We start from the raw sequence: 21,981 nt of genomic DNA, 5'->3' as shown, positions 1-21,981 counted from the left end.
TGTTCTCTGCCTTGTTTGACAATCCTATTGGATTCTTGGCCAGTACAACTGACTTAATATTAAACTTTTGTACAACTTAATGATTTTTTCAGCGTGGTGTTCAGTCACTTCCAAGGTGCCAATGTCACGAGGCAAATATTTCTGTCGGTGGGCTTCTGTTTGTTCTGTGTTTCCACCAGAAAACAGGGATCAGCAAGCTGAAAATAGATGGAAATTGTTTATTAGACACACATGTGAGAAACCAGTGGGATGCAGATGTTGAAAGGATTTAGTACCTAGTAGGATAAGGGATTGAGACAACAAACTGAGGGATAGCACAGAAATATGTAGAGTATTAACTCAGATCCAGAGAAGATCTAGTTAGAATTCAGCTGAATTCAAACTACGGAAAAGCACACGCATTGGATGGTGACCGGGCTGCACTGAAATCGCCCCTGACTTCGAGATACTCTAAGATTTACCAGGAAACCCCAGAGTGCGGCCGAGTGTGCAGTGCCGCTGTAATTGATGACGCGCCCTCCGTGCTGTCATTAATTAATTACCCGTTCTCTCGGTAATTGCCCGCTCCCGCGGCCGGCCCGGGGTCCCCTCAGAGCGCGGCTCCTCCGCGCCGCCAGGGGCCGCGCGCGGCGCCTTTCCCGCCTTGCGGTGCTCTAAGATGGCGGCGGCGGGGCCGTGGCCGTGGGCGGCCGTGGCGGGCGCGGTGGCGGCTCTGCTGTTTCTGCTGCTGCTGTGGCGGCGGCGGCGGCGGGCGGGCGGCGCAGGCCGGGTGTGCGTGGCCGTGCTGGGGGACCTGGGCCGCAGCCCGCGGATGCAGTACCACGCGTTGGCGCTGGCCCGGCACGGGCGCGAGGTCGCTCTGCTGGGCTACCTCCGTGAGTGAGGGGCGGCCGGGGCCGCGGGGCCGGGCGGGGCGGCCGGGTTTGACCGGGCTCTCCCCCCGCAGAGACCCGGCCGCACCGGGACGTGCTGCGCAGCGAGAACATCCGGCTGGTGCCCGTGGCGGAGCTGAGCGGGCTGCGAGGTGCGTGCGGGCCGGGCCGGGGAGCCGAGGGAGCGGGGGGAACCGGGGACCATCAAGAGCCCGCAGCGTGTGCGGGTGCAGCCCCGCCGCACGCACAGCTCCGCACCCTTGGCTGCCTTTCTCTGTTAAACAGGAGCCGCTGGAGTTAAACACCTGCCGCTACATTGGTGCTGTTCACACGCAGAGTAAAATGTGGAAATTATTTTCATTCTACCTCTTTCTCCCCCACCTTGTGTTTAGCCCCGTTGCCCAGAGAAGCTGTGGCCACCCTGTCCCTGGCAGTGTCCAAGGCCGGGTTGGACAGGGCTTGGAGCAGCCTGGGACAGTGGAAGGTGTCCCTGCCCATGGCAGGGGGCGCAATGAGATGACCTTTAAGGTCCATTCTAACTCAAACCATTCAGTGAATGCAGGATTTCTTTCTGTACAAAATACAGAATGAGAATTTGTAGGGATGACGAGATGTTTACATAGCTTTACAGTGATCGTAGAATAAAATTACAGAGGTTGCAAAAGCCCTCTAAGAACATTGAGTTCACCCATTTCCCCAGCACTGCCAAGGCCACCACTGACCTCTGTCCCCAAGTGCCACCTCCACTTTTAAATCCCTCCAGGGATGGGGACTCAACCACTGCCCTGGGCAGCTGTGCCAGTGCCTGACCACCCCTTCCATGAAGAAATGTTTCCAATATCCAACCTGAACCTCCCCTGGCACTAGAGGCCGTTCCCTCTCAATCTGTCCCTGTTCCCTGGGAGCAGAGCCCGATCCCCCTGTCTGTCCCCTCCTGTCAGGAGTTGTGCAGAGCCACAAGGTCCCCCCTGAGCCTCCTTTTCTCCAGGCTGAGCCCCTTTCCAGCTCCCTCAGCTGCTCCTGGTGCTCCAGCCCCTTCCCAGCTCTGTTCCCTTCCCTGGACACGCTCCAGCCCCTCAGTGTCTGCCTTGGAGTGATCCAGCCTGTCCAGATCCCTCTGCAGAGCCTTCCTACCCTCAAGCAGATTGACACTCTCACCCAGCTTGGTGCCATCTCCAAACTTGCTGAGGGTGCACTCAATCACGTACCCAGGTCATTGGTAAAGTGTGTCCATTTTCATGTTATTTTGACCCTGTCTCTACAGAGCTGGTTAGTTCTGATGTTCACATTTCTGTGGGGAGAGCTCTAATACTCTTACCTGTTTTTCTGTCACTTTGCAGTGGGTCCAAAGCTTTTCCAGTATGTCCTAAAGGTGCTCGTGCAGTCAGTGCAGTTACTGTACACGTTGCTGAGGATAGAACAGCCATCCTGTATTCTTCTTCAGGTATGTTTTGTGTTGGGACTAATTTCAGTACAAATAAATAGTGCTGTGTTACAGGGTGTTTTTGGCCATCTCAGACATTGTTCTAATTATTTCAGAGCTGAACTGGCCTCATCGGTGGTGTAAACCTGTATCCAGCTATTTTTTGGCTCTAAACTTTGATTGCTCTGTTAACAAGCCAAGTTTTCTCTTCCCATTAGTTGTTGTGCTTTCAAACCTCGTTGCCATGGGTAGCAGTAAAGAATAAATGTTACTGGAAATGTTGGTGTGTTTAATGGAGGGGAATTTTGATCTTGATCCAAGGGTTCAATTTGAAGTACCTGCCAGTGTTTGTAAGTGAATACAGAGTCTCTGTTCATGAAGCTCCTTTAAGGTGATGCAACTTCAATTTGATTTTTTGTTTCTCATAATTGCTTTGTGTTTGTCACTTGGTCACAAACTCTCTTATGCTATTTTGGTTTTGTTTTTGAGCAGAATCCCCCAGGCTTACCCAGTATAGCTGCTGCCTGGGTGGCAGGGCTGTGGTGGGGGAGCAAACTCATCATTGATTGGCACAACTATGGGTACACCATCATGAGCCTGAGTCACGGGAGGAGCCACCCACTGGTCCTGATTGCAGAATGGTTTGTACAGTCATTTCTGCTCTTTAGAAATGATGTGCCTTGGTGAATTCAGAATGGAGGCCAGTGGGGAGAATGTAATTGGCACAGGGAGGGGTTTCTGGGCTTTGCTGTGTGAAAGTGGTTTCTGTTCTGCAGCTGCTTTGTTGAACACGTGGGTGGGGGTTGCAGGAATTAGGCAGGTTGCTTTTACCTACCTATGCAAATGTTGATCTTGTTATTGGAATTGCTTTATATGTCCTGGGTTTTTTATTCTCTAGTGCTGCTTTACACTCCAGCTCTTCTTTGAACAGCTCCTTGCTGAAAATAATTAGTTATATGTAGTTAAAGGCTTTAAAGGCTTTGGAGAATAGGAGTCCATCAAAAATTGGTGATCAAATTTCAGTTCTGGGGGCAGTTGGGTTTCTCTGGGTGTTGTTTGGCTTTCATCCAGCGTGGACACTGGGAGCAGTTGCTGCAATTGCCTGCCTGTGGTTTCTGACTGATATTTCATTTTTGTCAGGTATGAAAAGCTTTTTGGGCGCTTGTCTGACTATAACCTGTGTGTCACTGATGCCATGAGGAAAGATCTCTGGGTGAATTTCAAGATAAAGTAAGCCATGTGCCTCAGATAACTGAGTGTGTGTGTGCTAAGTAAATGACAGAACAGATCCCTGAGGATTCAGGATCCAGAGGGATCTTACAAAAGCAGCTCTCCTGAGCTCATCCATCACCAGTGAAACACATCAGCTTGGTTTTGTGATGGGCCACTATAGTGTGGGCATTCAGGAATCTTCATCGTCCTTCTAAACTAACACTCCACTGACTGAGTGGCAGCCCAGGAGCCATGGAAGTTTGCTGCAGGTTGCCTGTGGAGCCAGAGAGGGACGGGTATCGCTGGGATTGGAACAATTACTCTGACCTGCCAGCTTATCTTGAGGCCTTCAGGATCAGAGTTGCTCAGGGGCAGTTATGAAGTTTGAAAATCAGGACAGTGATGTCTGCAGATTTTACAGGTGCATTTCACCCCTAGAATAAGCACACAAGAAAGGGGTTCCTTGTTACTTGTGCCCACCTTGGTGTGTTCCAGCAAACTTCAGGAATACAGGAAGTTGTAAGAGTCAAAAAATGAATTACTTTGCTGCATAGTTAAGTTTTTTTAGTTAATGTTTTAGTTTTGTAGTTATTTTTTTCTGATTACATTGTTGCAGCCTGCCACTGTGCCATGTGCATGTTGTTACATCTGTATCTTATTTAAGCTGCACATTTATTTCCTCCCAGGGCTGTAACATTGTATGACAAACCAGCATCTTATTTTAAGGAAACACCATTAGACCTCCAACACAACTTGTTCATGAAACTTGCCAAGGACTACGAGCCTTTCAAAGCACGGTATGTGCAAGAGCAGCTGCCCCTGCAGTCCTTAACCAAGGGACATGGAGTTGTGGCACTTAAGTTACCAAAATACTTGTGTGGGGTATTCTGAACCCCAGTAGGCACAGGGGGCACTGAGGTGCCTTAATTGTCACTAGGAGAGGCCAGAAGAAGTGAAATGATTGAGCTGTGGTAACACAAGTAGTAGAAGTGTTTTGTTTCTAAAGAAGTTGGCATAAGCACTGAGGCAATCTGTGCTGAGTGTCTGGGGTGGAACTCTGCAGGTGTCTGCTTGCCACTGACCCACACTGGAGTAGCTGGATGCTTCCTTAATAGCATCCCTTCCTTAATTACTGTGCAGAGCCTTCAGGATCTTGGTCCAAGTGTTAAACACTTCACTCTGGCAGTGCAGGATGTCACCTGAAGCAGATGTACCAAGGAGCTGACTTCACCAAACTAAGGCTTGAAAAAGAAGTGAAATCCACAGTGCATGGTAGGGATTTTTTGGGAATGCCCAGCTCAGAATGTGTAGGTTCTGAGTTTAGTTGAATAAATGTGCTGTTGGCCTCCATGCTGTGGTAAGTGTGAGACAGACTGTGGAAAGGGAGGCTGACTCTGCTCAACTTGTGAAGGAAAACATTTGGCTGGAAAGTGGAATTGTGCCTGTAGCAGCAGGAAAGGGGGAAAAATGGCCTGCCCTGTCCTGGTATTTCTGTCATGTAATGATTCTGTTTCTAGACAAGCTGAGCAGCAAATCTGAAGCCAAATGTGTGGAAATTGGTGCCAGTTAAGCAGAGTGTTCCCTGCTGTTGCTGGCTGTGTGTATAGCTCATGCTCAGGAAGTTGTGTTTCCATAGTACAGAGCTGCCAGTCCCAGTGGTGACAGATCAGCCTTCACCGAGAGGGATGGGAGCAGTGGGAGTGTGCTCAAGTCCAGGGGCCGGCCAGCCCTCCTCATCAGCAGCACCAGCTGGACAGGTTGGGAATCGGTTTTATTTTCCATATCAAATAGGGCTGGTTGTACTTTCTCACACTTGAAGTTATGTTTGTCCTTTATTTTCCTGGGAGAATTTGAAGACAAAGTGTGTATGATGCAACTAAATGTTGTGTAACTTAAATAATACTACAAATGAATGATTTTTTGAAGTTGTATTTTAATTATAGAGCTCAACTTTAAGAATGATTAAAAGAGATTTCCTATTTGTTTTTTTTTTGCTTTCATTCTAGACATACAGTCTTGCATGGTGGTGTAAAACAGATGAAGAAACTCAAATATTTACTCCTTACTGAGCACCCTGCAGGTGTCTCTGCCCATGGCAGGAGGCTGGGATGAGATGAGCTTTAAGGTCCCATCCTGCCCAAACCAATTTGAAATTCCATGATTTCTGATTATGTTTATTACATAATTATGTACTTTTTTTTCCTCTGTATGAGGAAGCAAACAGAGACTGGAAACAAAACCATTGCCGGTAACCATGGGCAGGATTGTATTTATCTTTGAACAATCAGGGCAGTTTTTGCACTTAATTCTCAGTTTTAGAAACTAGAAAATTTTATCTTGATAGCTTCAAAGATGTACAGTATTTGTAGCTGGTTTGTTTGTCATGTTGCCAACAAGCAAAATAGATAAACACTGTGCATGATTATGGACTTTTATTTATGAAAATAAACTAGGGGACTTTTAATAGCACATTTCAGTAAATAGTAAACTTTAAGTACAGACTATGTACTTAACCTTTGAGTACTTGGTCTGTATTTAAATAGTGTAGGTGAAGGTGAGGAAAATCTCAATTGTTATTTAAAGTAAAAAAATTTAAATGGTAGAAATAGGAACGTTACTAATAAAGCCTTCTCTTTCAGAGGATGAAGACTTCTCAGTCCTTTTAAGAGCTTTAGAAGGTTGGTATGAAGGAATTGATCTCACTATTTCAAGGAGATCTTCTGGACACTTAAGAAGGGTTTTGCTAAAGAGCAATGCTTCTATATTCAGGTGAAAATGCAGTTGTGTTTGATTAATTAGCACTAGTCAGTCATTGGTAAATTGAAATACAGCAGTGCAACATCTGAATTCAATTAGAGGAGTTGTCAGGGAGAGTTAAATCTCTAACTGGCTCCTAAACTGCAGTTTTATTTTCTGAGCTATTACATCTACTCTCCACAGGTATCTGCTAATGGGAAGGGAGGGAATACTTTGTCTTAGCTTGTAGACTTTGCAGCTGCAATTCTAAATTGATCTATTGAAGCAACTGATTGGGGAGCAGTTGAAGAAATGCTTCATGCATAAACAGCCTGATTTATTTCTGGAGAAGTCTGTAAATGTTAACATAGGTGAATTTACTGCTGTGTTACTCATACATACTTGTAAGGAAATAGCTTGTAGTGGGAAGCTCAATAATTAATGCACTGTCACCACTCTTCAGCCAAGCACCCTGAGATTTGTCAGCTCTGACCAGTGCTTTTATCTTCTCCAGATTATGAGAGGTTTATCAAGGAGGGAGCCAGGCTTCCAGCTTTAGTGTGTGTGATAACAGGTGAGAATGTTTGTGTTACAGTTCTTTCAGTGCTAACAGAAGGTTTAGTTGTCATTTTTGTTCTGTGCTGACTCTTCTGTTGCTGGTGGGAGAGAGGAGGGACTGTTGCCTTTGTGTCTGGTTATAAGGACAGTGATTTATAGCTGAGTTATTGCACCATCCACCAATTATGGCACATCCTCAAAGAGCCTCCTTGTTTGCTCCAGCTCTGCATGAAAAACAATCTAAGGTCAAGGTTAAGATGATGCTGCAAAAGCAATGTCAGAAGCAGCAGCCTCAAGCTGTGCCAGGGGAGGCTTAGACTGGATATTGGGAGAATTCCTTCATGGAAGGGGTGGTCAGGCACTGGTACAGCTGCCCAGGGCAGTGGTGGAATGCCCATCCCTGCAGGAATTTAAAGCCCTGTGGGTGTGGCTTTTGGGTTGTGGGTCAGTGTTGGCCCTGGCAGTGCTGAGGAACAGTTGGACTTGATTGGAGAGGGCTTTTCCAACCTTACAAACTCCATGATTCTACATTGATGGAAAACTAACTGAAATACTGAGTAAGAGAAGTCCAGGTGCACATTGCTTTCAAGGGAACTTAAGACTTTTCATGTCTTTTTAGGGTACCACAAGTGTTGTATCCTGTTTGTTCACCTGATCCAACATGAGCTTGTATTTCACAGACCACACTGTTTTCAGTCATCTCGATAAAACTTTTTTTTTTTCTGTTTTACACAGGTAAAGGACCTCTAAAAGATTATTACAATGGACTGATCCAAAAACTGTGCTTTAAGCATATCCAGATCTGTACACCATGGCTGGAAGCTGAGGATTACCCTCTTCTGCTTGGTAAATAGTGGGTGATGGAAAAGGCTTGAGGATGTGTGGGAAACAGCACAGTTGCAGGGGGCTGATGCAGACTTGGAGAATATAGTCAGGAATGTTGCTGGTTAGTGACAGGATATTCATGGATTTGACTCATTCCAGAAAAGCTGCTGAATTCCTCTGGCTGGCTTTTCCCTGTTTTCCTAAGAAGTAACTGTGGTGCTGTTTCAGCTTGTTCTTTGCACTCTTTGTTTCTTCCAGCTGTGCTGAAATACAGGTGCCTGAGCATGTCCTACTTTACTTTCAAGATCACTCCAGTAAATGAAATGAAAAAGTTGGCTGAGCAACCAAAAGTAGCTGAAATTCTAAATTAACATGTCATTGGAATGTTATTCCCTCAGAATCTTCATTACAAAAATGGGAGTAATAGAGTTATAAAATACATATTCCATGTGATCTTCATTCTGCAGGGTTAGAGCCTGACAATTTATGTGGCTGTAAAACACTGTTTATTTGGTCCTTTTAAAATAATGAACATAATGTCTGTAAAATCACACTGTAATTCCTCTGTTTGAGCTGACTTCAGCTGGGAGAGGTCACTAGTGAGGTCACAGTGTATACTGATGGGGTTGTGATGGGGTTTTCCTTTACTTACCCATTTTTAGCAGATTAAGAGGCAGAAAGGCTGTTTTAAGATACGTAAATCTTCAAAATCCCCTTTAATTTAATGCACTCACCTCCTGCTTTTCTAAAACATAACTAATTTTGAGTCCCAAAACACCCTGTGCTTTATTTTTTTCCCTGATGGCTTGAAATTGTGTCTGGGTAGTTGAAAGTTTCACTTGCACCATCCAAAGCAGCACAAAAATAAAGGTTTGCAGGAGCACAGAGGAGTTGCTTTCAGAGAGTTCAGACTGTGTTGTGTTGGCTTTTCAGGCTCAGCAGACCTGGGGGTGTGTCTCCATAAATCCTCCAGTGGTTTGGATTTGCCCATGAAGGTGGTGGATATGTTTGGCTGCTGTTTACCTGTGTGTGCAATACATTTTGAATGGTAAGAGCTTATTCTGTTACAGCTCAAGGGAATCACATAAAACAATATTCTTACAAAGCCAGAGTTCAGCAGCTACTGCAGGAATTCAGTGAGATTCCTGTATTTTGCCATTTTTAAAATTCAATAAGATAGAAGTCAAGGTTGTTTGCAGTTTAAAAGTTAATACTAGTTTCTACAAAAATGGGAGTATTTAATGCAAGCACTTGCCTTAAAAAATCCCTGTATTCCATTGTTTCCATATATTTAATTTAAAAAAAAAAATCTTTCTTCTGCATAGACACACCTGTTCAGTGAAAGACTGAGAGTATGCATGGGCATTCTTGGAATTTATGGTCCTTTGGGAAAACAGTAGCTTTAGAAAAGAAGACAAATTCCTGAAGATTTCATGATGGATCATGGACAGAATTTCCTTGTGGAAAAAAAAATCTAGTTTGAAAGTAGATAATTGCCCTGGTTTTAATGGATGTCCAGATGAGTGGCACAAAGACAGAATGAGGGCCTTTTGGTACGGTTGTGGTAGATTTAGTCTGACATAGAAAGGAGAAGAAGTCTTTAACTGTTTAACACTGCCTGTTTAACTCCATTATATCAGGTGTGGAGCTTGTGACATCTGGGGCCATAATGATACAGATACCCTGGTTTGGTCCTTTGGATGTCACAGGGCAACATTGTAAATGTCCCATTCACTGCTTTTTGCCTCAGTTTTCCTTTTCTGACTTTTTTTTCACAGTTTACATGAACTGGTGAAACACAATGAGAACGGTCTGATATTCAGGGACTCACAGGAACTTGCAAAACAGCTCAAGGTAAAGGCTCTGACTGATTTCTGTCCCCCCAGAAATAACCCCAGAGGTGCCACTGTGTGAGCAGCCTTTTTAGATCTGAACATCACCTGTGTGTTTTGCATTCTCACAAGGTACTGCCTGGCCTGGAGAGCATTGTTTGCCTCACTTCTGTTTGAATGTGAACCTGAAGCTGGCAAAAGCATTTCAAATTTTGTCCTTGTTCTTTCTTTATGGGGCCAGACCTCAGAATTGCAGCTGTAGTTGAGGGAGGCTGGAATGTGCCTGAAATGGAACATGACAGCTATTTTTCTATGGTTTTGCTTTTTAAATTACAGATGCTTTTCCTGGATTTCCCTAGCCTGGAAGGGAAACTTCACAGCTTCCGAGAGAACCTGCGAGCATCCCAGCAGCTGCGCTGGGACCAGAGCTGGGACCAGATTGTCCTTCCCTTGCTGGGCAACAAGGAATGACTGGAGGGAAGGAGGGTGTCAAACACATTCCTGCAGCTGCAGAGATTTGGGAAACAGTGAATAAACACTTTGTATTGTCTGTACTTACAGTTTCTAACTCCTTTGTCTTGGCTCTCACTCTCTTCCTTTACAGTTTCAGCTTCCTGGGTGAGTAGGAGGTGCTGAAGGTGCTGAGGCTGTTTGTTGTGTGGGAACCTGTGCTGCTTGAAGGGCCCTTTTTGGTGGAGATCCTTGAATACAGATAAACTATTGCCAGCTTCACCTCCTGTACAGTCAGCACTTTAATAGGTGGCTTGGGTATGGTTTCTTTGGCACATGGCAGATGCTTTTCATTTGAGTTGTTTCATTTCAGCTGATCAATTTGATGGCCAGTTAATTGCCCAGGCACTGAATATCCTCCTGTGTGGTTTTATTGAGACAGAACCATTTTGTTTCCAAGTTGTTTTTCCTTTTGACAGTGTGTGCAATAGTGTGGAAGCACAGCACTGGTGTGTGACAGCTTTACTGGGCACTTAGAGCAAAACAGAGCATGCAGTGTGTTGTTCTCCTTGTACTCTGAAATGAATGTGCCCATTTACTTTGGGAAAGAACATAAAGTTCATCTCTTCTTGAACACATGAACAGAAAAGGGAAAAATAAACCCAAAATACATGAACAAAGGATGTATAATTTAGTCAAAAGGCACTTTGCTTTGTGAGTGCTTACTCAGGTACAGCCTTCAGCTTTTTATTAAGCTCAGTATTCACATGCAAGCCTAATGCTTACAAGATTTTTTTCATCACCTTTTTGATGATAAAATAGATGTCAGTCATTGGTAAATATACTTGGTTTGGACTGTATTTACTGCTCCTCAGAGCTCCTGCTTCAGGGTGGGAGGTGAGGACAGTGGGTTCAGTACCAGCAGTTTTAAACTCTGAGCAACTATTGAATATCTGCTTTTGTCAAAAGAGAAAAGGTGAAAATAGGGCCAGGTTGCTTTACTGCAGGATTTTGGAAAAACCTCCAGCTTATTAACTGAAGAATGATTCATAAAGATTGATTTGCCAATTTTTTAGGGTTTTTTTCCCTGCTTTCAGTCAAAATCCTGTCTAGAGGTTTGGCCATTCCTGTGCACATGGAGGTAAGTTAGGCCCTTCTTTAAACAGTAATGCCAAAAGCTTTAGAGAGGTCTCCTCTTCATAGAATTTAACTTCTTAGATCCAAAATGAGCTTTGTACAGAACCTTTGTCTTGAATTTTGTGTAAGGGGAGATAAAGGAGCTCCTGTATGGGCTGCCAGTTTGTGTTTACTCTGGAAGTAACACCTTTGAGCTCTTTCTTTGGGGACAGGGCTGGGGCTGGGCTGGTGTGATTTCTGCTTGATCCCAGCAGTCATGGTCTCCTTAAACTTGAAGAATAAGAAGATTCTTCAGGTTTCAAGTTAGGTATCAGTTTTCTCTCCATTGCTACAGAAGGAGGAGGTTGAAGTTTTCATTTCCTTTTAAGTAGTTTTTAATAGAGAAAAGGAAGTCAGAAGAATGAGCATCACTTTGATTTTTGTGCTTCAGGACCAATGCTACCCGACAGGAGAATGATTGACTCAGGAGAATGATGGAAAGTTTCAGAGCATGGGAGCTCAGTCATTCCTCTTTGCAGGATACCTGGAACACTGCTATGGAGAGTGATTCCTTTTCCATTCCCAGCCCTGCCCAGATTCCCAGCAGCCACTGTGGAAGTGGCACTCCTTATGTGAGAGAAAGGGACATCAATTCTGACTTGTCATCACTGCAGAGTCTGTGACCTGCTCTTACAGCAGAGTCATCCTGGGACACAACTACAGGTACTGGTCACTGTTTATTGGGGGTTTTTAAGCTAACCCAAACTGCAAGTATACACAGACATAAAACACCAGACCAGAGTATTACAGCTGGTTTTAATATCAAAACCCAATGATTACTCCGAAACATTGTTTTGCTCCCTTGTCTGTGAGAGATCCTCATCCTGTGATCCTGTAGATTGTCCCCAATACTTACAAATCACTACACAGTTGGAAAAAACCGTGCTTGAATTCTGCTGTCTTCTACAGAATCCACGTGAAGTGTGATTGGGGCTTTTTGGTTTCTGTTGCTTGAGGTTCAGTCACTTCCCAGGGGTAGCTGCAGGCTTGGATCTATGCTGGGAATTAGAGGAAGGCAGGACTCCATGTGTCCATGTGTACAGTTGTATCCTCAGAACCTCGTTTCCAGAATTCAGGATAAGCTTGTTACAAGGCTGACACAGCTCATGTTGGTCTCAAAATTCCAGTTCTGTTTGCCAAGCCTATATAAATAGCTGTAGAATAGTTACATCTGGCTGCACATCATAGAGAAAATTACAGCTGCTGTGGGCTGGAATCACCTGCCACCTGATCCCAGCTTTATCTGTGAAGAGAAACACTGGGAATCATACTTATGCTTAATAAAATGAAGAGCAAAAGTTGCATGACAAGTTCCGTAAGAAGAGATCTTTAGCATGCTGTGATTGTCAGGCAAATGCTTATGAGTGTTTTTTTAAAAATCCCATTAATGCCACTGAACACTCAGTGTCACTTTGTGAATTAACCAGAATTTCACAGAATATCCTGAGCTGAAGGAACCCAGAAGGATCACCAGGTCCAATTGGTGAACACCAGCTGAACAGCAAAGGCACTGCAAAAGACAGGCTTTAGAAGTGTATATGAAGAAAAATCCCCAAATCCTTATTTTATTTAATCTCTAGTTGGAGGTTTTTATCAAAAGAGAAAAGATGAAAAGAGTCGAGTCAAAGAACAGGTAAGATAAAAGGGTTTAGGCTGCATCTCAGGTGTTATCATGGACAGTGCAGCACTGATGGTTCCCTCCTCTAAGCTTAAACCTCTTTTTACTTTCCTGTTGGTACCAGACTTACAAATCATCCCTCGCAGATGTGAGCAGTGATAGCCAGGATGTACCTAAAGGGGAGTTCCAAGCTCCTGATGAAATCCATGTGCAAAAGCTACTGCTCTTAAATCCAGCTCTAGGATAAGATTCTGCTCTTGGACAATGCTCCTGCTCCTCTACCACAGAACAACTAATGGGGAAAGAGGCAAAAAGGCAAAACTCTTGAACATGGATGGAACAGGCACCCACCCAGCTCAGCCTGGAACAGCTGATACGTGTCTGGATTTCGGATTGTGGAGGCAATGAACACCTCAGGAGCTTTCCTGTCTGCTCTGGAGGTGGAGAGTTTCTGTAGCATCCCAATGAGGGCTAAAATTATCTCAGGATCATACACCACGTCTACAAAAAAACAAAAATACAATATTTATTGAGAACCGAGCAAAAACCAGAATAAAAACTGCAAAGCAGAAATAAAATCTTCACAGTGCAGGAGAATATTGACATTTTGTGGGCTATGCCCTCATCACTAAAAATCAGTGCTCCTTTTAGTAAATGGATTGTCAGATATTTTATTTAAGCCCATCCTAAGGGAGGCAGCAGAACCACTGAGTGTTGGTGCTCTGTTCCCACTGCCCTTGGCAAAACAAACCTGCCCTGTTAGAAATGAGTGGTTTAGAGGCTTCTGCCAAGGACATGCAGAAGTTTTCATCTGGAGTCATTCCCTGGAGAGCAGAAATGGTGGTGAGAGATCAGGGAACACCAAGGGGAGCAGAATGCTGATGCTCAGAGGGGGCTGTTTCCTACACAGAGGTGTCCAGGTGTGTGTTCCACTGCAGTTACTTGTGCTGCAGTGAGTAACAGCAAATAGCAGAGAGATGTCAGTGCCCCTCAGTTCTTGCCTTCAGGAGAGTTCAGCTGGGGCTGGTTTGAGCACTGAGCAGTCATTGGCATTAGGTACCATTCAGTGACTTCATTTTATAGAATTCCCATTCACTGCAACCTTGATACCTTGGATGCCAAAGTCATTTTTGCACCTGGATTCTCAGGTTTTTCAGTGCAAAGCTCCAAATCAGGGTCTAAGACCTACAGCTGAGACATTCTCCTCTCACTAGGTATCACCACCATCGTCCTACTGTCACTAGATTTTCCATGATTGGATTTTTTATAAAACTCCCTCTGAATTTATACACAGACAAGTACAAAAAAAGTCTGTGTTTGGTTGTTGTTATTCTGTTACTCCTCAAGAGGCTGCTGGGGTTGCTGAGCCCTGCCCATCCCTGCTCCCTGTGGGTGCAGTACCTGCTGCAATGACAACGTCAGCTCTGAGACCCAGCAGTTGTTTTTCTGTCACTGAGCCCCAGTCAAGCTCAGCAACAATCACTTTTGGGTTTTGGCAGTTCTGTCCTTCCACCTCCTGTCCTTGGGACTCTGTTTGGGTGCTGCAGGTCACATCAGGCTCCGGGATGAAGCCATTCAGCTGGATGTTTTCCCTCAGCTGTCTGAGAACACGGGGGTGGCAGTCACTGAATATGAATGTCCCGGGTTGGCAGGTCTTGCAGATGGCAATTCCAGTGAAGCCAATCCCACTCCCCAATTCCAGGATTGTCCTGAGGGTAATGGAGTAAAAAAGTACTAACAGGACTCTGCATTGAGTTAAAAATCAAAACATTCTAAATATAATTAAAGGTAAAATCAGTTCCAGATAATTACAGTAATTTTTGAGTGAACCATCCACAATCTAACCTTTGTTCCAAGCAACTGGAGAGTTGGGAATAACTGAGGGTGGAATTGTCAGCATAAAATTAATTAGCTAAAATGCTGATTTCTGTAAGGCACAAAGCATTCCCACCACAGGGATGAGAGACATTCCCACCTGGCTTTAGCCATCTGCAGCACAGTGGTTTCCACCTGAGCTGGCTCTCCAGTTTTTAGTCAGTGGAGAGAAACAGACACTGAGCAGCACAGTTCCTTCCCCTGTGGGCTTAACTATTATTAAATTATCTTTCCTCAAAGGTCCTTGCTCGTCTTGACTGCTTATAAATAAAGTAGAAATGATGTGATCAGAGCTGCACACTCATCTAACGTAGATACTCCTTGGTGAATACCATCATGGACCGAAGGCCATGAGTGAAATTACTGAAAACTGAACAGCTGACCTCACAGCAGGTCAGACTGCACAGTGCAAGGGTTTGCTTCTAAACCATGTCTTGACAGGTCCTCTCCTAGGTTAAGTTTGGCAGAACAGACAAGAGCAGCAATTACTCAGCAGCAAAAGGGTGTCATTGCAGTTATTTTAGATGCATAGTCTGTTAATAAATATTTCTGTTATTAGATTATAGTTGTGTAGCTCACAGTATCAGAGGGCTGGAGCCCCTCTGCTCTGGGAGAGCTGGGGGTGCTCACCTGCAGAAGAGAAGGCTCCAGGGACACCTCAGAGCCCCTTCCAGGGCCTCAAGGGACTCCAGGAGAGGGACTGGGGACAAGGGATGGAGGGACAGGACACAGGGGATGGCTTTCCACTGCCAGAGGGCAGGGATGGATGGGATATTGGGAAGGAATTGTTCCCTGGCAGCGTGGGCAGGCCCTGGCACAGGGTGTCAGAGAAGCTGTGGCTGCCCCTGGATCCCTGGAAGGGTCTAAGGCCAGGATGGGCAGGGGCTGGAACACCCCAGGACAATGGGAGGTGTCTGCTATGGAATGATGTCCCTTCCCAGCCTGTTCTGTGATCCCACAGGAATGAACAGCTCTTTACTGCAGCCCTGCTGCTGCCATACCTGTCCCTGAAGAGGCCGGGGTTCTGCAGTGCCCACTGGGCCAGGTGCAGGGCAGCCTCCCACGTGAGGAGCCCCGTGGTGCCCCCGGAGATCAGCGCTGTGCTCTCGCAGAGGCTCACACACTCCCCCGAGGGCTGCAGGACACGGGAAGGCAAAGATGCATCAGCACAGGCCATGGATTTAGAGTTTACAATCAATAGGAGCACCTGCAAAAAGGCAGGAAGCACTCCAGGCTTCAGCGTGGCTGTTTTTAAAGCCAATTATTGCTTAGTTTGGGTGAGCAAATGTGGTTTAGAACACTGCAGTGTCAGTTTTTACCAGTAAATAGTTTTTGTAACAGTGAGTAGATTCTTCTTCTTCTTTTAGAACATCTGCCAGTGCCTCATAGAGTTCATCCAGGGGTTCAGCTGCTGTGGATTCAAGCTGTGGGGGAGGAGAACAGGGCAGCTCTGAGCATCACATTGTCATGAAAGAGAAAACAACTGCACTCTAAGACCCATTTTAGTACAGTGTATTTACACTGAATGTTGTGGCTGGTTTATTACATGAGGTATTCTCAGGAAAAAAAAAAAAAAAAAAAGTGAAAAATAAGCTGAAAAGCAAGAGGTACCTTTTTGATGAGCTCAGTCAGGAAGCACCTCCTGTACTTGGCCGAAGGAGGATATTTCACACACAGAGGGTGAAGAATTGTCTACAATGAGAAGAGCCAGGGAAACCAATTACCCAGGGCAGGGTTTAGGAAAGGCACTAAGGATCACAGGAGGACCATTAATTGGGCCTGGGTGCCATGAAACACTTTGGGATTTAGTCCGTACAAGAGATGCTAAGCCAGAAATTGAAATGGGATGATTTCTGACAGGTCTATAAGTTTACAGAACTGTGTCCACAGATTTCTTACTTTTTGTGGCAACAAAAATATCACTTTTCAATAGAGCAAAGAGGAAAATAGAGTGAGAAAAATCCAATTTACTCTCCTCCTTCGTTTGCTCTTCTCTTCCTTCTTTCCGTTTTGGTTTTCTGCCTGATTTGTGATCTCCATCCACTGGGACAGTTTAGGCACCCCCATTCCCTGTATCCCGAATATCCAGGAGCGGCTGCGCTGACTGAGCCATTCAGCACATCAGTGCTCTAGCACGCGGGCCTCAGTTTTGATCAAAGAACACTCAAATACCAGGCAAAGAAGGAAATCTGCGGTTCTGCAGGGCCTAACGAAACACCGCGATACCGGATCACCGATCCCCGCATTTCTGAGCGATCCGGCGGATCCGGGACACGCGCTGGCACCGCCCGTCGGTGGTACGGGGGTGACTCCGAGCCGTCCCTCACCTTGTGCAGAATATCCGCCAGCAGCGCGGAGTCCGGCGCAGTCCGCAGGCTTTGTTCGAGTTCCTAGAACAGGATAAATAAATAAACAACGCCGCGGTACCGCCTCCCCCCGCCCGGCCCCTCCGTACCGGCCAGGGCAGCGAGCAGAGCGGCCGCGCCGCCAGGAAGCGGCGCTGGAAGCGCAGCGCCAGCCCCGGCCGCGGCTCGGCCATGGCTCCCCAGCGCACGGCCGGGCAGGCCGCGAGTCCCCGGCGGAGGAGCCGCGCCGAGGGCGGAGCGGCACCGCCCGCGGCGGCCCCGAGCACGGAACGCCCGAGCGGGGATCGAACCCGCGGCCCCCGGACACGCCGCGGCTCTCCCCACCGAGCTGCCCCGCCGCAAGGGGGCGCCACGGCCCCGCTGCAGCCCCAGCGGGAGTGGAGGGAGCGGGGGAATCACACACCGGGATCGGGGAATCACACACCGGCATCGGGAAAACACACACCGGCATCGGGGAATCACACACCGGCATCGGGAAAACACACACCGGGATCGGGGAATCACACACCGGCATCGGGAAAACACACACCGGCATCGGGAAAACACACACCGGGATCGGGGGAATCACACACCGGGATCGGGGGAATCACACACCGGGATCGGGAAAACACACACCGGGATCGGGGGAATCACACACCGGGATCGGGGGAATCACACACCGGGATCGGGAAAACACACACCGGGATCGGGGGAATCACACACCGGGATCGGGAAAACACACACCGGGATCGGGGAAACACCGGGGGCAGGGAAAGCACACACCGGGATCGGGGGAATCACACACCGGGATCGGGGAAACACCGGGGGCAGGGGAACGGGGAACACACACCGGGATCATGGTATCGCCGGGGGCAGGGGAACACACACCGTGAGCGGGGAAACAACGGGGCCAGGGAAACATTGGGATCGTGGAACACCGGAATCGGGGAAACGTGGAACCCACTGGATCAATGAATCATTGGGATCATAAGAATCATGGAAACAATGTAATTATGGAATCACTGGAAACATGGAAGCACAGAATCACAGAATATTGGAACAATGGAATCATGGAATGGTTTGGCTGGGAAGGGTCATTAGGGACCATCTCATTCCACCCCTGCCATGGACAGGGACACCTTCCACCAGCCCAGGCTGCTCCAAGCCCTGTCCAGCCTGGCCTTGGGCACTGCCAGGGATCCAGGGGCAGCCACAGCTGCTCTGGGCACCCTGTGCCAGGGCCTGCCCACCCTGCCAGGGAACAATTCCTTCCCAAAATCCCATCCCTCCCTGCCCTCTGGTACTGGGAAGCCATTCCCTGTGTCCTGTCCCTGATTGCTGCTGCAAATAGACTTGCCCCATCTGTCCCGTCAGTTCCCTGCCGGCACTGGAAGAGGCCACAGCTGAGCCCCCTGAGCTGTGCCTTCCCCAGACACGCGCGGTTCCCTGAGCTCCCCTCACGGCAGAGCCGCCACAGCCCCGCCACCACCTCGGCGGCCTTGCCCGGAGCGTCACAACTGCGCGCGCCCCGACGTCACCGCCGCGCGCCGCGGCGAAGGACACAGCGCCCGAGCGGGGCCGAACGGGACCGGAGCGAGCCGAGCGGGGCCGGGCCGAACCAAGCCGGGCCGAGCGGGGCCGGGCCGAACCGGAGCGGAGCGAGCGGCCCCGGGCGGGCTCAGGCGCCATGAGCGGCCCCGCAGAGGATGAGAAGCTGCGGGCGCAGCAGCTCCGCGCCCTGCGGCGCCGCTGGCTGCGGGACCAGGAGCTGAGCCCGCGGGAGCCCGTCCTGCCGCCGCGGCGGCTCGGGCCCGTGGCCGCCTTCTGGGAGAGCTTCCTGCGGCCCGGGGATCCCTGGCGGCTGCAGGTGAGCGGCGGGACGCGGGCACCGCGCGGCCTCTCCTGGGCCGCTGGCCAGGCCTGACCGTCGCTGTGCCCGCAGGTGCACAAGTTCTACCAGACCGGCCGCTTCGTCCTGCTGCGGCTGCTGCTCCCCGCCTGGGCCATCACCTACTACTTGAAGTACCACGTCCAGGTGCGTGCGGGCCCGGCGGGGTAAAGGGGAATGCGCGGGAAGGGGCGGGGAAACGCTGGGAAAAGCGCAGGGCCGGGGGGGATGATGAGAGGAGTGTTCCCACAGCGGGTGTGTGAGGGAATGTGCTGCTCACATTCGGTTGCAGATGAAGGCTATTCCCCGTGGCCTGTTCACCGCTTGTGCTTCCTTGCCGGGGTAGCACTTACATTTAAATCTAGTGTGATCTTCATCACAAAGAATCACTCTTGTGACACCCCACCTGCAGACCTGCTCCAGCCCTGGGGCCAACAGCAGCAGGACCTGGAGCTGCTGGAGAGAGCCCAGGGGAGCCCATGGAGATGCTCCAAGGGCTGGAGCCCCTCTGCTCTGGAACCAGGCTGGGAGAGCTGGGGGTGCTCACCTGGAGAGGAGAAGGCTCCAGGGAGAGCTCAGAGCCCCTTGCAGGGCCTAAAGGGGCTCCAGGAGAGCTGGAGAGGGACTGGGGACAAAGCATGGAGGGACAGGACACAGGGAATGGCTTCCACTGCCAGAGGGCAGGGATGGATGGGATATTGGGAAGGAATTGTTCCCTGGGAGGGTGGGCAGGCCCTGGCACAGGGTGCCCAGAGCAGCTGTGGCTGCCCCTGGATCCCTGGAAGTGTCCAAGACCAGGCTGGATGGGGCTTGGAGCACCCTGGGATAGTGGAACGTGTCCCTGCCCATGACAGGAGCTGGAAGATTTAAGGTCCCTTCCAACCAAAACCATTCCATGATTTATGGCAGTTCCCAGCTTCTCCTGTGATCTAAGTAGAAAAGCTGTGTCTGAACTGTTCCTGTCCTGCAGGAACAGCCCTGGGAATAACCAGGATAGCTGCTGGTGTGGGGAGGGAGAAGGGCCAGCCCTGCCCTCCCTGGCAGGTGTGGCTGTTGCAGCCTCAGATATTTCTCTAAGTAGTGGAAGGTTTAACATGACTTTTGCTTAGCACAGTTTGTATCCTGGAAGGGTCATGGTGCCCATTTTGAAAATCCTTTGTGCTTCCTCCAAGTAACACTGTTCTCTTTGCCCTTTCCCTCTCTTCTCCCCTGCTTCCAGAAATCGCCGCACGGTGTGGTTATGACAAACCCACGGATATTCCCGGTAAATCTCTCATGGCTTGTCTTATCTTCCAGCTGTGTCACACAGACAGGAAGGGGTTTCCAGGGAGCTTTGAGCAGCACCTGGGAAATGTCTAGTAACAGCTTTCCCAAGGGATGTGCTGGGTCCTGTGGGCAGCACGGGGACAGTGGGTTTGGGCACTTTCATCTTGTCCTCAGTCCCTGTTTCAGTGTTACCTCTCTGTAGCGCCTGGCTGTCAGAGCCTGGCTGATGCTGCCCATCCTGGGTGGAAAATAGAAACATTCCCTTTGGGAATGGGTGTTCAAAGCCCCCGTGAATATGAGCACATGGAATCACACAGGAGTGGCTCTGCTTCTCGTTGTCAGAGAATGTTGGTTCTGGCTTGGTCCCAGTTGTCCCTGAAGGTCCCCCACACTCAGGTGTCCCCAAAGAGTTGTGTCACCTCAGCTTGGGAGGAGTTTCATGAAGCAGAGAGTGTCACAATGTTTGGTCTTTTCTGTTTTCAGGCTGCTCTGAGCTGTTACTGATTGGTATAACAAGTCAGAGGGCAAATATTCATACAGAAGATCAGCTCTGCCCTTTCTGACAGCTGCCCATTTTTGGCATAACACCTCCTAATCATGCTCTATCTAAAATAAAATTATAAAATATTCCATCCCAAACAACCACAAAGCAACATGCTGAAGGTCAAGCTGTTGGCCACTGTCTTCAGCTTAATTTTTCAGTCGAGTTAGGTCAACTCAGCAGGCCAAGACTATGCCTGGAGCTGGAACAAATGGCACTGGGGCAGCAGGTTGCTTTTTGAGGGATTCTATGGCTCTCCATGGGCTCTGGGCCGTGGGTTTGGACTTGCTGATCACTGCTGGAGTGAAGTATGCAGTGCTATAAGTAATTTTTAAAACAAAACAGGCTCAAAATGTGTGGCTGCTGTTCCGTAGTGAAAACAATGGGTAAAGCAAGTACAGGCTCCAGGTAGTTTTGCTGTGATGTTATTCCGGCATTCTGGGAATGTTGGGGGAATGGGAGTGTTCTGAGTGAGTTGTGGTGAGATTCTTGCCTGGAAATGGGGGCAGTTGCAGGTTCCCTGAAGGAGGGCTGTGCAGGGAGAGTCTGGATGCCACAGGGAATGCTCACCATGCTCTCATCCCACAGGGGGACAGGATTTTAGAGACTGGAGAGATCATGCCACCCCTGAGAGACGAGCACCACAGGCACCACTGATGGCCAGGAGCCAGTTTCCTCTGTGGGGGAACATGGCCAGAGCTGCACCTGCTGTGTCTCTTCCATAAAAGTCTTTATTCTGCATTGTCTCAGCTACTGTGTCATTTACTGTCTCTTTAGCCCCTGTCATTCCAGGTGCTCCTTCTATGGGAGATCATTATTGCTGGATCCTGGGGATCTCCAAGGCCCTTACTCACCTCTCAGCGAGACCTGGCAGATGGACAATGTGGGCTTTGGGGTGACGAGGGAGGCACTCTGGATCCCATGGATTTTGGAGCAGGCTGCTCCAAGGAGCAGAGTCACCCTGAGCTCACACACACACTTGGTTCTCAATTCCCACTCTACCAAACCCTTTCTACCAACCCTTTCTGACAGACTTCCAGTGAAAACGTAGCTTCTGCCTATGTCATCCCACCTCTCTGCCTAGGGAGGGTGGCAGAAGAGGCACTGCTGCCAAAAATCCTTTCTACCACTCTTCCCTCTGCCTTCAGCCCTTTCTGAGGAAGAGTTTTCCAGTCCCCACACACCTGGGGCACTTTGTACTGGGAAGACTGGTTTCTTAAAGAGCAGTGATCCCTGTGGATCTCTTCCAATCTGACATATTCTATGATTTGAAGTGTTTTCGTAGCTGCTTTGGGGATAGGAAGGGTTAAACCAGTAATCCAAAGGGTCGCCTGGGTGGCTGTGACAGAATCTCCTCAAGGAGC

General features: G+C 48.4%; 3 protein-coding genes across 4 annotated transcripts; 2 read left to right on the top strand and 1 right to left on the bottom strand.

Moving 5' to 3' along the window:
• The first annotated feature begins 658 nt into the window (after positions 1 to 658).
• ALG1 (ALG1 chitobiosyldiphosphodolichol beta-mannosyltransferase) lies at positions 659 to 10,012 on the top strand. The gene is made up of 13 exons (XM_053957785.1): positions 659 to 875; positions 947 to 1,024; positions 2,213 to 2,316; positions 2,788 to 2,936; positions 3,436 to 3,525; positions 4,194 to 4,304; positions 5,149 to 5,264; positions 6,147 to 6,185; positions 6,758 to 6,817; positions 7,537 to 7,647; positions 8,560 to 8,674; positions 9,405 to 9,480; positions 9,795 to 10,012. The coding sequence occupies exons 1-13, from the start codon at positions 659 to 661 to the stop codon at positions 9,927 to 9,929; spliced, it is 1,401 nt and encodes a 466-aa protein (XP_053813760.1). The 3' UTR covers positions 9,930 to 10,012.
• Positions 10,013 to 11,147: 1,135 nt separating this feature from the next.
• EEF2KMT (eukaryotic elongation factor 2 lysine methyltransferase) lies at positions 11,148 to 17,156 on the bottom strand. Of its 2 annotated transcripts, XM_053957814.1 has the most exons (8): positions 17,033 to 17,156; positions 16,905 to 16,967; positions 16,189 to 16,269; positions 15,897 to 16,001; positions 15,579 to 15,712; positions 14,104 to 14,411; positions 13,054 to 13,203; positions 11,148 to 12,327 (listed from the first exon to the last, which is right to left on the bottom strand). In XM_053957814.1, the coding sequence occupies exons 1-8, from the start codon at positions 17,114 to 17,116 to the stop codon at positions 12,227 to 12,229; spliced, it is 1,026 nt and encodes a 341-aa protein (XP_053813789.1). In that variant the 5' UTR covers positions 17,117 to 17,156; the 3' UTR covers positions 11,148 to 12,226. The 2 variants fall into 2 exon arrangements, with proteins under 2 accessions (XP_053813789.1, XP_053813791.1); XM_053957816.1 differs by lacking the exon at positions 16,189 to 16,269.
• A 1,289-nt stretch (positions 17,157 to 18,445) lies between these two features.
• NDUFB6 (NADH:ubiquinone oxidoreductase subunit B6) lies at positions 18,446 to 21,366 on the top strand. The gene is made up of 4 exons (XM_053957817.1): positions 18,446 to 18,789; positions 18,865 to 18,957; positions 20,030 to 20,074; positions 21,206 to 21,366. Exons 1-4 carry the CDS (start codon positions 18,610 to 18,612, stop codon positions 21,272 to 21,274), a joined length of 387 nt encoding a protein of 128 aa, XP_053813792.1. The 5' UTR covers positions 18,446 to 18,609; the 3' UTR covers positions 21,275 to 21,366.
• Positions 21,367 to 21,981: the final 615 nt, after the last annotated feature.

The sequence above is a fragment of the Vidua chalybeata genome, chromosome 16 (assembly GCF_026979565.1).
Source record: "Vidua chalybeata isolate OUT-0048 chromosome 16, bVidCha1 merged haplotype, whole genome shotgun sequence".
In the NCBI taxonomy this organism is placed as follows: domain Eukaryota; kingdom Metazoa; phylum Chordata; class Aves; order Passeriformes; family Viduidae; genus Vidua; species Vidua chalybeata.
This window is presented reverse-complemented; position numbering and strand designations above follow the sequence as displayed.